Below are 18,321 nucleotides of genomic sequence, written 5' to 3' on the forward strand. Positions count from 1 at the left end.
AGGTCTATTAACAATTTAAATTCAAGCATATTTCTTTTTTTTAAACTCATAATCAAGACCAGAAAAAAATATATGTCAGTATCGTGAAATCTTTGAATAAAAATTATACAGAATAAGAAAACAGATATGCAGCTAAACGTTACACTCGCCGCAAATCTTACCCATGTACGAAATGCAACGCAAAGCGTCTACACAAGTACGATTTGCGGAACGAATGTTTTGTAATGTTACAGCGCGCTCTTGAAACGTTTCAATAAATAGTCTTGACACTATGTGAAGTAACTTTGTGTAATAGGAACGCGAAATTTTTAAAATTTATAGTTAAGCTAAATCAATGGAAGGTCATATGCGCAATATTATACAATAAAAATCAGAAAGGCAGACACTTCCGATCAAAATAGATCACATATCGACCACGAAGTTATTACTGGTACTACAACGCCTCTGCTTTAATGTGAAACAAACATACCTGCAAATTGCATCGCAGCCATACCAAAGAGTTTCGCCATGTACTGAACATACCGGATCTACGTCAGTACGTACACATTCGCACGTGCTTGGTGGCTGGTTACTAGGTTCAGCATTAAAATTATTCGGATTAGTTCTGTAACGACGTTTGACCCCAGGCTGATGGTCATATTGGTGGGGGTTATATGGGGGTGGTTGATTATTATTTGCGGCCGGTGCTGGATCGTAAGGTCCTGGCTGGGTACCGTATTGCGCCGGTGCTGGATCGTAAGGTCCCGGTTGGGTACCGTATTGCGCAGGTGCCGGATCATAATGGCCCGCTTGGGTACCGTATTGCGCCGGTGCTGGATCGTAGTGTGACGGTGCCGGATCGTAGTGTGCCGGTGCCGGATCGTAGTGTCCCGGGGCGGGATCGTAGTGTGCCGGGGCAGGATCGTAGTGTGCCGGTGCGGGATCGTAGGCGTACTGTGTTTGATGTGGATCGTATGCAGCATGTTGATTACCGTGTTGGGCCGGTTGTGGTTCGTATGGAGCTGGGTCGTAGGACGCAGCTTGATTATTATACGCCGGCGGCTGTGGATCATAGGGGGCTGGTTCCTGGGCATACTGGTTGGGCTGGGGATCATACGCAGCTTGACCTGCAGCAGGACACGGACACTCACCATTACAATCTTTGTCTTCGTTACTGAAAAACAAATCCCATAAAGCTAGATAATATTTCCTTATACATGTCTACCACCTTAAGATTCAATACTACCAGCAAAGGATTAAATTAATGCATGACGGTAATTGGGAAATTATTAACATTTCTTCCCCGTGAATAGTTACTACGATGCATTCTTAATCATTGAAAATTAATTATTGCGCCATAAATGAATAATTAATTGTTAATTGTTCCTAATGTTCATGTGTCAATGCGATGCAATGTATGTGTGCGGTATTCCTTTAAACTTGTCACATCTTGACGTATTTTATTCACATGCATTAATTTATGTTCAATACATTACCTTAAATTATTTTAAATTTATTTGAATGTTAAGCATGCGCCTCTAAACTGTTCGAAAAGGTAGCGTAATTATTAAATTTTCTTTCCCAAAATTTGATTGTCCTTATTATTGTCAAATAGCCTTTATGCGGTTTCGATCAACTACCGGTACAAAGGACCGGAACAGTTGCTTGTATGTATCAAATCAATTGGTATATGGCAGGGCAGCCTGCAAGTCCCTATTTATACATCCAGGCTAGTATACACGCCCGTGTCCTAGTAAGAATAAGCCAGAACAACGTTGACATCCGTATCCATATAAAAAGTATATCAGGGCTGCTTGCGCGTTCAGATCCATTCAGCCAGTATTGTACGCCTGTGTCTATACAATTAGTTCATGCCCGGGCAACCTGTACGTTAATGTCCATACAAACAGTACAGATTATGCCACAGTGCACGTCTTTGTCCATGCAATTAGTTTAGGTCCTGGCAGCATGTACCTCTATGTCTATTAAACCGGTAGAAATGACGGCAGCCTGTACGTCTGTGGCTATACAAACAGTTCATATAGGTCAAATCAGCCTACATGTGCGCGCGTGTGTGTACGGCAAGCAAGTTTTCACATGTGTGCACAGATCCAGTATATGTCGGGCTGGTTTATATAACCGTGAATTTCAAACAGGTTTTATGCTGTTGGCTGCTTGACGTTATAATACCGGAATATTGCAAAATCCATAAATGCAGATATTTTAATAATTCAGATTGGGAAAAAATTGATAAAAATTTACTTAATATTACTTTAATGTCAGTATATAGAAGTGGCACACGTTAGTAGCACTCTCACATTGGTTACTTGAAGCAGATACAATTCTGCATAATATTTTTACCAGATGTATAAAATGATGTCATATATAGTATTGGGTAAGAAATTAGTATCCTTTAAATGATATATAAGTAAAAATATATATTCATGCCTCTGATTACTATGCACAAGGGAGTAAGCAAACACATGGATATTTAAATATTAACCCTTATTTGTGATTTACGAAAGATGAAGTTACGGAGATAAATATGGTGGCAAGTTTTACTCAATTCTTCACACATGGTGAATAATGTTACATGATAAAAATGATAATAATTAATAAATGATAAATGATGATAAATGATGAATAATAATTCATGATGAAAAATTATAATAGTTTATGAATAATGATACGTGATGAATAATGGTTCATGATGAAAAATGATTCATGATAAAATATGTTAATAGTTTATGAATAATGATACGTGGTGAATAATGATTCATGATGAAACATGACAATAATTTATGAATAATTATACATTATAAATAATGAAACATGACGAATAATGATACATGATGAATAATGATTCATGATGAAAAATGATCATACTTTATGAGTAATGATTCATGATGAATAATGGTTCATAATGAAAACTGATTCCTGATAAAATATGTTAATAGTTTATGAATAATGATGCTTGATGAATAATGATTCGTGATGAAAAATGACAATACTTGATGAATAATTATACATTATGAATAATTAAACACGAGGAATAATAATACATTATAAATAATGAGTACAAATTTACAGCATTTTCTTCAGTCAAAATTGTTGCGTTTCATGACGAAAAATGACTTTTCCGCTTTAAAGTTTTTTTTTAAATAATAAATGTAGTTTATAAACTGCCTTCTTTTTTCCTTACAAAAATATCATGGATAATATTATTATAAATAATATCTACAATTTATATTTTTTATACTTTACGTATAACGATGATTGATGATCAAACTAGAATAATGAGGATTATTCCTTCAATTTCATAAACAACCGTTTTAATGAATAATAATAATAATAATAATAATAATAATAATAATAATAATAATAATAATAATAATGATGAAAGAATGAGTATTATACCTGCATTTTCTCAAACAATCGTTATCATAGGTACGTCCCCACATGGAGCATACCGGCTGGTAGGTCCGGCTACAGTAATCTTCGCAAAAGTACACTGGCTCAATAAATGTAAATAGGCCACATGGGCATTCTCCGTTACATGCCGTCCCCGCACCACCTCTGTTGGTTAAATATTGGTTATAATATAATATGTGTTAATACTGAATACAATCAGCGTATAATGATATAGCGTTATATTATTAGCTGTACAAGTTTGCTGTTATATGGCAGAATATAGCCTGAATGAGATAAAAATGACTTGAGACGCTAGTCGAAGGTTATATTTATGTCAGCAAGGCTATATTATATAGTTAAAGATGGTGAATTAGAGTTATCCACAATAGACTGGTGGAAATTCGGCATATTTCGACACTACTATCTCCTGATAAAAATGAAAATGCATTTATATGACAAGGATAATGCAGGTTTTTGTCAACTAAGCGCTTTTTAAAATGTATTGAATACGGTATGTGGCGAAGTTTGCCGAATTTACACGAGCTATTGAATGATGGGATACCTTAATGAAATAAATGTTGTGAATAAATATACAGTTTATTGTGAAAAGCTTATGGCTGTTATTATGATATAAATCAAAAACCTAATGGTTAGTTATTTAAAGTAAATCTGGATCACGCTGCTTGTCGGAATTTCGTTAAAATTATGTAAAGTTTTAAGGAAACATTCTTCCTTCTGCCACTCAAGTGCAAAAAATATGTCTTATCAAATTGCTGACTCTAATAAATTGTTTTTATGCTCTTAAAGGTTAAATACTTAAATGCGTGCATAATAATGGTATGGAACGCTGTTAATGAGTTTATTGTCCTCATAAATGTTTAAAAAAATATTAAAATATTAATATTCAACTTTGATCTGCCATAAGTAGAATGACTCGAATTTAGGTAAAAAAAAAACCCTGAAAAAAGCAGGGATAACTTACGAACATGTTAAATCACATGGGTTGGTATAGGTTATGCCATCTGTCCCACAAACGGGGGCATAAATGTTGTTACAGTGGCATGCAGATGCTCCTCCTCCGGCAGCTGGTGCTCCATTTGAAACATACCCTTGTCCGTAACCTTGACCTTGTCCTTCACCGGGTTCCCTCTCTACAGGTTCCCGTTCAATTTGAGGTTTTGGTTTAGGTGTCGGTTTAGGTTTCTTTGCTTGAGTTTTCTTGGCTTTAGCTTTATTATTTGAACTTTTCGCCGATTGTCTGATATCTGTCATAGCCTGTGTTTGGGAAGAACCTGTTTTTGATTTCTGTACATTTTGTCGGCTACCACTTGTCGTCTGCGTAGCAGATTGTCCAGGGTTAGACGCGCCATTATTTCCCCCTGTATTTGAATTCATGTTTGGTCCTCCACTTTGTGCAGCCGCACTTTTTGCCATTTGAGTTGATTGCATAAGAATGCTTTTCATAATCTGAGCTAAAGTTGATGTTACTCTAGGTCCTCCGAAGGTGGTGGTTTGTGCTGCCGGGAGGCCGGTTGGCTTTGGTTGAGCAGGTGCACCGTTAGCTCCGAGTCCCCTTGTTGTCGTCTGCATGCTTCTTTGAGCTTTACCCGGAAGCGTTATTGTAGTATGTTGTCTTTGTTTTTGATTTTGCTGCTGCAATTGTTGTTGTTGTTGTTCGGCTTGATGCTGCTGCTGTTGCTGCTGCTGTTGTCGTTGTTGCTGCTGAATGTTGTTTGCTTGTTGCTGAGCTGTTGTTGTTTGTTGCAGCATTGTTGTAGTGGTTGGCATCGGTGCGTAAGGATCGAGATCAGGCCTAGCAAAGTCGCTGGCCTGATATTTGATACTGTTCTTACCACAAGGGCATGGACCTTGGCATTTAAACCCTTCATAACTGAAAACACCAGTTTTATATGCATATAACATGTATAATTTATCAGTTTTTATTAAAGAGAAAGGTCAAGGAAGAAAACATTTAAAATGGTGGCATTATGATGAAGTTTTCAGTTAATATATGCTAATTGATAATTAGTATGGATAAGTTCCGGGTTAAAGGTTATTCCGTAAATAATTTTTCAGAATATATATGCCAATACATAAAGCCATTTAATATTTCTGTTAATAAATGAGGATAAATAGAGGAGAAAATGTACATTTTTTCGTGTTTTTACATCAGTCTGTAGAAGCACAAAGATCTGTTTAAAACCCGAGTCCACAGGGTGAGATATTTAAAAAGCCTGGGAGCTTCTGCAGATGTTGATGCACGAAGAAAGGTACATATTTAGAGCTATTCTTGCATAAAAATATATATCTTAATCGGTTATTCCGCGTTTTTTCTATCTATTTCATACAAGACAGTGCACTGCAAACAGTATCTGTTCCAGCGTGTTCATGTAACAATCTATCAGTTAAAATGGCTATCTCTGTTCTCTTTGACTCCCTCAGTTAGGCATATTAAAAATTGTAACAATGGCGCGTGGTCACGTAAATCTATGATACATATATGCTTGCGCAATTTTTATACAAGAATAACATTTTTAACAAATAGAACAGTTTTGATAAGTAAACATACATACAACCTTTTCTTTATGTAAAGCCCGAATGTGTATTTACTAAAAATTTTTAAATTTTTCCATTGATTCAATGTATCAGTATTTGAAAATATATGAAGCTTCTTTTCGTTAATGTGCTTGCTTTATTTGCTGCCATAACGGGTTTGTGGCCCTTAATAGAAATCGGAGAACACGCGGAGATTAGCTAATAATAGAAGGGGCATAACCCAAATTAATCGATCATCAACTGTTTGACTATTTTTTATTAAACTATCAGTGACCGGAAGTTGATGCTCCTATGCTTTCACCTGCACACAATGAGCACGTGCACTTTACGCACTTTACAAAATACAAATTGAAGGACATTTTTGAAAATGACGTTAATGCAGAAATAGATTAATTCATTAAATACAGCAAGTTATATTTTGATAAAACAAACAAATAATTCATCAACCACTGGAGCAATGTTGAAGTATTTTATACCTCCGACACAGAAGTTGATGTGGGGAGAATGTCGAATCCTGTCAAATTCATGGTCATTACTGGTCAAGAAGAATACCAGATAAAATGTTTTATTGACGACAAGTGTTGGTTTTAGGAACGCGTGCAGTCTCTGTAGCTAATATATGACACTCTTGATGTGCGCGACATTGTTTTGACTGGTTATATACGACTGTTTTATAACTTTGTGGTCTTGTATTACATTTATAGAAAACATATTGAAACGCATCTTTAATTTCCTAGTATTTCTTTGTAGTTTGAAAACGATAATTGAGCCGCGTCACGACAAAACCAACATAATGGGTTTGCGACCAGCACGGATCCAGACCAGCCTGCGCATTCGCGCAGTCTGATCAGGATCCATGCTGTTCGCTATCAGTTTCTTTACTTGTTACAGGGTCTGTAAGCGAACAGCATGGATCCTGATCAGACTGCGCGGATGCGCAGGCTGGTCTGGATCCATGCTGGTCGCAAACCCATTATGTTGGTTTTGTCGTGACACGGCTCAATTTATCATGGACTTGCGTTTCATCAAAAGACACTTGATAGTGAACGGTCAAAGCATTACTTACCTCTCAAAATACTTAAATAAATTGTTGCTTTAAGAAAAAAAATGTTTGGCTTTTTATTTGTCTATTTGTTGTTTATGTTGATGTTGTTCTTTTCTGTATAACTTTACGGTGGACATTAACATATTCGACCAGTACCGACCAGTACCGATCAAGATCAATCAGTACATCCGTGCCGTCTGATCATGGTCTGCACTGTTTGTTATTTAGGCATTTAGACAGTACAAGATTTTTAGATTTTTTTAATTTTTCCTAAAAAATTGTAAATGGTTATGTCCAAAGTGGAAGAAAGACATGTCCATTTAAGATATTTAGCGTTGTTAAGGTTAACGTTCCAGGGTCAAATACGTGAAGACGCAATCAAATACTCTGACTCAATTGATTGTGACATGTATAACGTATGACAAATAAAAAATGCATGAATGTGTACTTTATAGCAGATATCTTGATTTTCCCGCCAAAAATCAAACGTTTACATTGCATCTACAAGTCATTTAAATACATACACAACGTTTTGGAATTACCAGTGATTTCTTTTTCTACATTTGAATGTTGTCAAAGTTAAAGTTGTAAAATCAGATAAACCATAATATTTAAATCCATTAAAATTAAACTTGAAAAAAATGTACTAAGATTTTAGAAAAATTAAAAAAAAGTAACATGTAATTTGCAAAATTTAAAACAATATATCTATTGCGTTACTTACGCAAAAGGCAGTTTTTGCATATTTTGACCTCATTTTGGTAATTTATGTGAATTATAAGTATGATTTTTTGTCTTTCTTCAGTTCTCAAGAAAATGAAACCAGTCCGATTGGGAGCATTTTGCAGGTGCGCGATGACGTAATATCCTACCATTAAATTTAAGTTATTTCACTTACTTGCATCTCCGGAGACAATCGTTGTCATACGTATTTCCGGCTATACTGCAAACCGGTCGGTATATTTCCGGACAATTACAAGCTGGAGGTACGTCTGCAACCTGTGGCTCCGGTAAAGGATCTACTGTAGGAGCCGGACGGGGCGGAGCTGGTAGTCCCGCCCTATTTGATGGTGGGGGTCCTCGTCTAAAACCTGGCGGTGGTGGTCCGTTTCTGAAACCCGGTGGCGGTGGTCCCTGTTGGAACTCCATTTGAGGTGGTCCTTGTCTACTAAATGAAGGCGGTCCTTGAATGTTTGAACTAGGAGGTCCTTGACCAAAATGTGATTGAGGTGGTCCTTGTCGGCTTGCTTGTGGTGGTCCTTGCATATTTGAAGGAGGTGGTCCTTGTCTGTTAATGTTATTTGGAGGCGGTCCTTGCCTATTATTATTACTTGGAGGAGGCGGTCCTTGCCAGTTATTTGGAGGCGGTCCTTGTCCGTAATTGTTATTTTGAGGTGGTCCTTGCATGTTTGTTTGGGGAGGAGCTTGTTTGTTGTTATTATTTTGAGGAGGTTCTGGTTTCTTTGCTGGTTTTGTTGTTGGTTTTGTGCAAGGACAGAACCCATCACATTCTTTCTTTGCACCCCTGAATTGAACCAATACATTGATATTAATTATCATTCAAAATATACAAATGAGATTGATTATATCAGAAACAGATATTCTCTTAAATATTGTAATACTTCAAAAATACCTTTTTACAAATGTGTAGATAACGAATGACTAAGCACTTTTAATATATTCTCAGTACCTTTGTAAAAACACATATATCAGAAGAACCATGAATACATCTTTTTGTATGATGTTAATCATGAAAACATACATTTATCATCCGAAATTACAATATAGTAGATTGAATTTCTATAAAATGAGGCTAATGTATGATATAATATCATGATTTTCTTGAGATTCGTACTGACAGTGTAGACGAACCTACTACATATATCAAGAATGAATGTTTTATTGATATAGCTTACTTGACGCTGGTATTGAGTCTAATGAATTTATCATTTACTTTGTCTGAACAATAAAAGTTCTTTTTTAATTTTACTTGTCAAAACATGTTTTAAATTTTGGTCAATTTGTTAAATTTTTATAAGTGATACAGGTATAATTATACTAGAATGTAGAACATATGTATTAAACTAATATTAAATAGTGTCAACGTTATTGTTTGTTTGTTTGATTGGAGAATCTCAAGTCCTTGTCGGGTTTAATACCCACAGCGATGAGGGGAAAGTGTTTTGAAGTCAACGACCTTAACCTTTCGGCCAAGGACGCCCCACAACGTTATTGAAAGAGTAAAGGCACATACGGGCATCTGTCAATTAAGATATAACAGTTACATACTTTAAAAAAATATGACATGGTAAAACAACAAATGAGACTACCACTAACAATATGAGGGCGATTAGGAAAATGAACTGACGTGCAAAATAGGGATCGTTTTAGAATAATAATTCCGTGAACAATAATGTCACGTGTCGTACATGTATCTACATGCATTTTTATTTACATGTACCGAAACCTATGTATACATGTGTATATTGAGCGTACGGGGAACGAGTACGAGGTTTATAAAAATCACGAGCTGTAAACGGTGTGAATATAGAAATCAGCATGAGACATTTGTCATTAATGACACAAAAACAAGTACCGACACGTCAAACGTTTGATTTGGACACGTAAAACATTTGTCCGACATCACTATTTCACTTAAGGTTTCAAAAATATCAAGTTAATGAAATAGTTAAATGGCTTAATTTGACGGAAGCATTTGGAGATGTACAAAACGGTTTTTTTCCTTTTTTTTCCGTTGCTCACTGATGGACATTATTCATTTTAAACATAATGGATTCGCTGTTAATTTGATATTTGCGACAAATCTAAACATTTAACGAGACTGCTATGTATTTTTGACAATTGTTTGATTGATAATGCTCGTGTTTTTGTAACTTTTATAATCGGAAAACGGACATTTAATTCAGTTTTTTTAACAAGGACAATTGTCATGTAACTCGCATTCTAAAGTTCAACCTGTCGGACCCGCAACTTTTATTATTTCCGGCTTTAATGTGAGAAATAACAAATCACAAATTATCTTTCCTTTGTGGTTATTAAACATGGTATAAGATCATAGACTATTTTGAATTTTTAATAATTTAGTGCTTAATTACAACGATTTATATGTAGAAAGAATATTTATACGTGTCAACCCGTTGACAGGTTTCCCAATTTGACAATCAACAAGTAATGGTGACACATTCATCAAATACTCATCTTAGTATTCAAAAAATAAAATATTGTAATAAATATATCATCTGAGACAAGAGGATATAAAATTTTAATAAATATTCCTACACTCCTAAATATAAACATACTAGAGACTTGAACAATTTTAGTACCCAATTCATTCATTTGAAAATTACTGGAATGTGCTATTTTTAGCAGTTCAAATGAAAGCTGCAAACTTACGTCGCGTTATAACATGCGTTCAGTTAAATTTTGAATGGAATGACATTTCAAAAGTCTCTCAAAATGTTTTTATTTGCAAACAATTTGCAGTTTATTACTTTGTGTTTGCTAAGTTGCAAAATTGTCCTTTTTGTTTGGTAGAAAAACATCGCAAAATGCAAGGCTAGCTAAAGGATAATTTTAACACGTAGTTAACCTGTGTTTTGTGATATAGTTTTGCATTGTTTTAGCTTGTTTACATTACTTTATATATGCATTCTTTATTTATGCATTCCAGTCAATTAAGACAAAAACATGTTTGCTACAAGTTTACATGTGGTTTGTTTTGACCGTCGTTAAACTGAAAATCATCGCGACCGGTCAACTCCTGTTTAGATTTGGCGCTTTTGTGTGCAGAAAATAGTGAAATAAGGGCAATTGTCAAAATAGGATAGAAACGTTTACATTCATGCGTTTATAGACAAGATTAGTCTAAAGGTCTGAACGCAACAAGAAAATTGTAATTCTCCTAGTTATGACCCTTTAATTTCTAAATAGAAATGTATATGAACATTAAAGTGAATCGGTCTTTAAAGGGAGTTTGTAATTAAAAAAAATATTACTTTTATACTAATAGTATTTAAAATGAAATATAAAAAACAAACAACGAAATATTTATATATGAATGATGAGATACGTGATCCGATATCACGTATAGCAGACAGATATAGAGGATATTTTTTTTTGTTGTAAGAAAATTTATTTCATATGTATGGCTTTAAAAAATATTTCTCAGAGTGATACCAAAGGAGACATTTTTTTGTTTTTAAAGTCTCATGGAAATGAAATAAAATTACTTTAATAATATACAAAAATTTGCTTTTTACTTTTTAATAGTTCTTAAAACACAAGTAAAAACGAAAATGAGAAAACCTCTTTAAATCCCGAATTTCTCATTAAAAAAGAATAAGGTCTTGAAGCATAAAAAATAATCAGGCCAATTTTATTGACAGAAATTGTCAGTAAAAAAGGAAATTTAGGTATTTTATGAAAGTTAAAAGATCCCAACAAAAAGTTAGTTCCCTTATTTTGGGAAAAGTTGCTTATATTTTCAATAATTTTATCGTGTCATATTATAAATATAATTTTCACGGATAAATGCAGACTGACAAAAAACCAACAAAATATTATTATTTAATAAAACAATTGTTTTATACCAGTTATTTAAATTTATCAAACTTTTTAAAAATATTAATAAAAGAAATATCAGAAAGTTTGGAAATTTATTTTGTTCGTCAAATAAAAATATTCTAAATTGTCCATTTAACAATTCACTTTAATATATAGCAGATTAAAGGCGCGAGTCATCTTTGTTTTTCTTTTAGTTGAATTTAATCAAAGTCTAAACTCTTTGACTTGAGATAAAAAAATAAAAAATGTTTATTGAAACGGTCTAAAGCTAGTCCTAAAATTAGTCGTACATCCTAGGACTTAGGATACACTTAGGACTTTCTATGAAAGTTAAAAGCAGTTCAAAACAAAATATTTCTGGTATCAGCGTTATTTAGCTGCCGACAACTTGCTTATATTATAAAGCAATTAACGGGTCAATCGAATTATTATCGTGTCATATTGTAATATATGGTTCTCTATATAGATTGACAGACTGACAAAAAACGGGCCACAACTCAATCAGCTATTACGCAAATTCAATAAATCAATGCCTAGTTTTTACGCAGTTATTTTTAACTATAAATTTTTAATACTTCTTATTGACATAAAATTTTAATGATGACTTAGTTTTGTGTCCTTTAATTTTGTACAGGTCAAAATGAAAACATTGTAATATATATATATATATATATATATATATATATATATATATATATATAATTATATATATATATATATATATATTATATATATATATATATATATATATATATTATATATATATATATATAGTATATATATATAATATATATATATAATTATTATCTACTGCGTTATATTTGCAGTTTACTTTGTTGTTGTTGTTGTTTTGCTGTTGTTTATTTTGTTTGTTGGTTTTTTTTTCGTTTGCTAGAATTCGAAAAATATGGCATGGCAGCATTTCATATATATTTTCCTTTTTTCGCCAATCACCTAACAAACCCAATCGTCGAGGAAAATATAAGAAACCGTATTACGTCACCGCTTGTTTGTTTTCACCAGCAAATGTTTAAATACATATATCTTCGTCATGAAAACTTTATAAATAAATCATTTCATACGTCTTAAGTAAAATTTCTCTTTCATTTATCAATGAAATAATATAAACCGTTTAAATAACAAAATTAATTAATTTTCCACTTTGAAAATAAACCATTTAAACCTCATGCAAGCTGTGTTTCAGACGAAATCTTTTGAAAAAGTTACAGCATAAATAAAAAGGTGACAACATTTATGTTTTAATTTATATGACAGGCAGTTTCCTTGATGGAGAGGGACACGAATAATGTGTGCTACTATTCATGAAAAATGAAACAATTTCATGTTTCGTTGATATTTTATGTAATGCAACTGTTGTTAAAGTTTGATATGACACATACGCTGTCAAGTTAAGAACTACAGGTTTATTATAAGTACAGGACGGGCGTGAGGTGACATAGGTGAAAAAATATCGTGCAGCACATGGCTCCTCAAAGTTACTGACTGTATATTAAAGTGATATTTTATTGTATTGATATATTTTAAACGTACATGTTACTTATAAGTAGTCTTTAGCTATTCAGTTCAACATAGAAACAAAACAAAAAAATTAAAGAAAGAAGAAAGAAGAAAGAAAAAAAGAAAGAAGAAAGAATGAAAGAAAGAAAGAAAAAAAGAAGAAAAAAAGAAAAAAGAAAGAATGAATGAATGAATGAATGAATGGTTGACAGAAAAAAGAAAGAAAGAAAAAAAGAAAGAAAGAAAGAAAAAAAGAAAGAAAGAAAGGATAAAAACCAATAGTGAAATGGATACTGACTACAATTACTTTATTTAATTAATAAAAGTAAAGATTAATTGTTTTTAACAAAACAATTACGCATATAGATATAAAAACGAAATGTGTTTCTTTCTCTGGTCTCTTTATGTTTAAATGTTTAGGATATATTTGTTGTTAAATGATTGATCCTCGCATCCGATAGTAATCTGATACGTATATTTCTATATCATCAAGTTAAAATGACATTTGTGAGAAATGCTACATGTTAGTTAAATTAATAATGAAGATAAATAACTACAATGTCATAGAGAAAATTAGAAAACAAAATAACGATTTAAACAGCCAGAAGGAGTGTATCTTTTAAGGACAATAGGAAATATGACATTTGTGAGAAATGCTACATGTTACTTAATTTAATTTTAAGATAGGCAATAACTATGACAAAGAACCTAAATGGAAAATAGAAAAAAAAAGAAAGATTTTAACAGATAGGAGTGTAGATAACTGTATCTGATGAGGAAAATGTGTCATATTGACAGAAAGAAATATTCAAATTCGGGTCTTCTTAATATTAGAGGAAAAAGACTAACAAGTTTGCACGCCCCTATCAATGTCTTACTGGACAGGATATTATTTTGATATTCAGATTCCCCTAAACCAACAATGTGCAGTCCCTAATTTTACACATGCATGAACGTAGGTTTTGCAGGGTCTTCGACGTTACGATGAAAAATAAGTAAAACGTAAATTGTCCCGAAAATGATATAAAAAGTTTAAAACTGGTGCAATTGATTATTGCTTATCAATAACTTTTGTTTTAATCACAATGTAAATGTTTAAATTATAGATATTAAAGGGTTAAATAGTAGAGAGTGTCCTTCAACCGTTCGAACTGTGTGTTCCAACACCGACATTGACATACAAACTGACCGCAAATAGAAACATAACGTGACGACGTGCTTTACTACTTGGTTTTTGATAGTCACTGACACATTTTATGTGAGTGAATTACAGAATTATGATCAAAATAGCTATATGTGAATTAAGCTTGTAATGATGTGACGATTTGTCAAAAATATGCATTGATTAACATCGTTTTCCTAGTTGTGTTATATAGAAGTTTGGAAAGAATTATGGTAGAGTTGTTTGGCAGATGTTAAAGGCCCATTATGCCTCAAAAATGAATAAATTTTCATTCTTGAGAAGAATCATACATGAGTTTAATAGCCCTTAATATGAACTGTTTAAGAGCATGTTAGATGTCAAATGAAAAATGAAAAAAAAAGCCCTGAATATGAAATTATTTGTCATAAAAGAAGCAAAATGTAAACAAAGTAGTATTGAAAATACTAATAAAAATAAAAGCATTTCTGGGCATAATGGGTCTTTAAAGAAAATTTAGTCCCTCATCATCATCATGTATAAATCACTCTTATAACTTTTAATTTTAAGTACATAATTCGAGCATATTTGAATTGCCAACAGAAACAAACACAGTATCCGAGAAACATGTCATAGGCAACTATTAAAGTTGTATTATATAAAAATCATATTCATATCGGTAATATTAGAAAAAGTTGTTACGGTTATAAATATGTAATTACATTGATTCAGCATCGCGAAAACATGACATTTTGTAGATGATCATTTATTTATTTATTCATTTTTTATTCATTTATTTTTTTAATTCATTTTTTTAATTTATTTATCTATTTTATATACTCTTTTTTGTTGCAATCGCTGCCAAATGGGGAAACACAGCGAGTTAAACTTAAAACAATGAAGTTCCGTGAAATATAAATATTAAAAATCTTTTGGAAGCCTAAATTGACTGAATTATCTTCCCTTACCTATACATCTCTCACCTGTTACTAACAAAATAAGGGAAATATTTGATAAGCTATTAACCTACATAAATTATCTTCGACTAACGCAGATAACTTGACAAAACACTTCCTAAATTATAGCCAAAATATATCAAATCTGGAAGCTTGCAGCTTAAACACTAGTGTAACATACTCTAAAATGCTGTGAAACTAAGTTAATTGAACTTAGTCTGGTATTTGCCCATTTAAGACAAATATCATATATGCTTTTCTAAATAATGTTGTTTATTCATGGTTTATTGAGATATTTTCCTGTGATCTCACTGAATTAGTATGATTCATATGTGTTACATGTAAATTAATACATTGACACATGCATCAGTTATTTACAGAAACTAAACATTTGCGTGTATTTAAGTAGGCCTATTTGTTTTGTGTGGTACTGGATTGACATTTTACACGCGCTAGCTATGTACCGAAAACGCTCACACAGAAACACTTGGTAATAACTTTATGACCTTTGTAGGGCATAAACAATTATATTTTTATCATGAGTGACGGGCAGTTTCATTGTGACTCGTGATCGATTATGTATATAAACTATTTTGTCAAAATACTTGTCAGTCATCAAACCAAATTCAATCCTATTTTAGCTTAACTTCCATTCTGAACCTTTGCTGATTCATACGAGTATTTCTCTTTATTCGAATAAAATATGTTGGTTATTTCTTAAAGTAGCGAATAAATTAGATATACAAGGTGCAAAAGACTTATTATGACTTAAAAAGAAATATTTGTTTACCGAAGACATCTGTTTATTTTAATGCAATTTTTCAAGGCCAAGGAGCATATCCTCGAAGCATGACATTGTACTAAAGCAAAGAAAAAACCTGGTTTGAAATATGTATTGTCATAACTTGTCCCATGGCAGTATTAGGAGAATGAAACTCTATCTAATAATTATTTCTTAATTATTCATTAAGGTATAAAAATGTTACTTACGACCATATGAAGCATTCGGACATGTACGTAAATCCGTCAGTACCGCAAACTGGTGACACAGAGCATGGCGTCTTTATCGGTCCCGATGATAATTCTAAGGATGGAGTAGGCTTAACACCACCTTGGTTCTGACCTTGACCTTGGTAATTATTATTGTAATTATTATTGTTGTTGTTGTTATTTTGGGATGGTTCCTGTGTGCCCGTATCGTGAGACTGCTGCGAACTAGAAGTCGAAGAGAAACCAGCATTATTAGACTGGGACTCAAACGCTTGCTGTCCGCCTTGATAACTCTGATCAGCGCCATTGTTGTTTCCGTGACTTTCTTGTCCGTAATTAGCGTTCTGAGAATTACTTTTCTGATAGTTATCATTGTTATTGTTATTATCATTGTAATTGTTATTGTTATTGTTAGAAGTAGTAGTTTGGTAGGCCTGGCGAGATTCCATGACGTTGTTAATTTGATTGCCCGACGACTGCTGTTGTGCAACGGAAGACACATCAACGTCATTTCCTGCTTGATTGCGTTGCATGGAATTTTGAGCGTTAAAAGAATTCATGCCTTGGTTACTAGTAAACTGCTGGTTTTGGTTAGACCCTTGGTCTTTATTAAAATTTGTATTATAGTTGTTGTTGTTATTTATGCTACTTCCGCTTCCGACTGAAGGTTTGCCACTGTTGAATGCAATATTGTTGTAGTGTTGCTGCATGTTGTTTCCACCTAAATCAGGGCCATTGTTGATAGGTTGATTGTTACTGATGGACCTGCCGGTATTCTTGTTATTGTTGTTATTGTATGAAGTCTGCTCAGGCCCAGGCTGATTAGCATAATTGTCGGAACCTCTTCCGTTTTGTTGATTTGTGTCGAAAGTTTGACCATAATTATTTTTGTTGTTAATATCATTTGCATTTAAAGGTTTAAAAGAATTTTGAGCGTTTCTTGGCTGGCTGCCAATATTATTATTACTTCCGCTTTGTTGGTTCATTTGCCTATAATTATTGTTTTGACCATTACCACTATTGTTCTCTGTAAATTGCTGATTTCTGTTAAACGCTTGATTCGCTTGGTTATCATTATTATTTGAACTAGCCATGATCATATTCTGTTGTGAAGAAGATGTACTAATTGCTTTGTTTTGAGAATACTCTTGTGCTTTAGTACGAGCGTTGTTATTATTATTATTATTTGATCCAACATTATTAAAATCTCTTCCATCGACATTTGTGTTTCCTGCATTGTTTTGCTTTGGTTCGGAAACGAAATTCCATGGTCTCGTTGCTGCTTTAGCGCTCATTTGTTGTTGACTATTACCATTTTGCTCCATTTGATTATTATTTGATTCAACATTTGATTTTGAGGTTGACTGTTGAGATTTTGGTTGAGCGAATGCTTGATTATTATTTTCACTTTGTAAATTTTGCCCGGATGTCATAAATTGGTTTGATTTCTCAGAAATACTCTGTGATGGTTCAATCACAGCGTTCCAGGGGCTAAATGTTTGTCTGGGACCAGTCTGTTGTACTGGGTTGACTCCCGCTCCATCCTTACCGCCATTATTATTTGAAGTACTCTTTAAGCCAGTCTGTCTTGAACTTTGCGCGCCATTTTGAGACATGAATTGCTGTGTATTGGTGTTTGTTAATCCAGTTTTTTCAAAATGTTCACGACTTCCTCTTCTTGATGTATCCTGGTTTGCTGCATTTCCAAATTGTCCATTATTATTTTGGATATTCGTTAAACCAATCTGTCTTGAACTTTGCGCGCTATTTATAGACATGGATTGTTGTTTATTGGTGTTTGTTAATCCAGTTGTTTTTGCAAAATGTTCACGACTGCCTCTTCTTGATGTTTCCTGGTTTGTATTTCTTGTTGTGGCTGCATTTCCAAATTGTTCATTATTATTTGGGACACTCGTTAAACCAATCTGTCTTGAACTTTGCGCGCCATTTTGAGACATGAATTGCTGTGTATTGGTATTTGTTAATCCAGTTTTTTCAAAATGTTCACGACTGCCTCTTCTTGATGTTTCCTGGTTTGTATTTCTTGTTGTGGCTGCATTTCCAAATTGTTCATTATTATTTGGGACACTCGTTAAACCAATCTGTCTTGAACTTTGCGCGCTATTTTGAGACATCAATTG

The 18,321-nt window shown here is 33.2% G+C and overlaps 1 protein-coding gene across 2 annotated transcripts in view; it reads right to left on the reverse strand.

Annotated features, from left to right (window-relative positions):
- Positions 1 to 18,315, reverse strand: part of LOC132744578 (GATA zinc finger domain-containing protein 7-like) — a 19,899-nt gene extending 1,584 nt beyond the window's left edge. Inside the window, exons 1-5 of one of the 2 annotated variants that reach the window (XM_060733334.1) lie at positions 16,181 to 18,315; positions 7,890 to 8,516; positions 4,373 to 5,281; positions 3,397 to 3,555; positions 470 to 1,153 (exon numbers count right to left, since the gene is read on the reverse strand). In XM_060733334.1, coding sequence (XP_060589317.1) covers positions 470 to 1,153; positions 3,397 to 3,555; positions 4,373 to 5,281; positions 7,890 to 8,516; positions 16,181 to 18,315 — 4,514 coding nt within the window. The remainder of the gene's footprint in view (positions 1 to 469; positions 1,154 to 3,396; positions 3,556 to 4,372; positions 5,282 to 7,889; positions 8,517 to 16,180) is intronic. The other variant, XM_060733335.1, reaches the window with a different exon arrangement.
- Positions 18,316 to 18,321: the final 6 nt, after the last annotated feature.

This window comes from Ruditapes philippinarum, unplaced genomic scaffold (assembly GCF_026571515.1).
Source record: "Ruditapes philippinarum isolate M1 unplaced genomic scaffold, ASM2657151v2 ctg3921_1_1_1_1, whole genome shotgun sequence".
NCBI classification, from domain to species: Eukaryota; Metazoa; Mollusca; class Bivalvia; order Venerida; family Veneridae; genus Ruditapes; species Ruditapes philippinarum.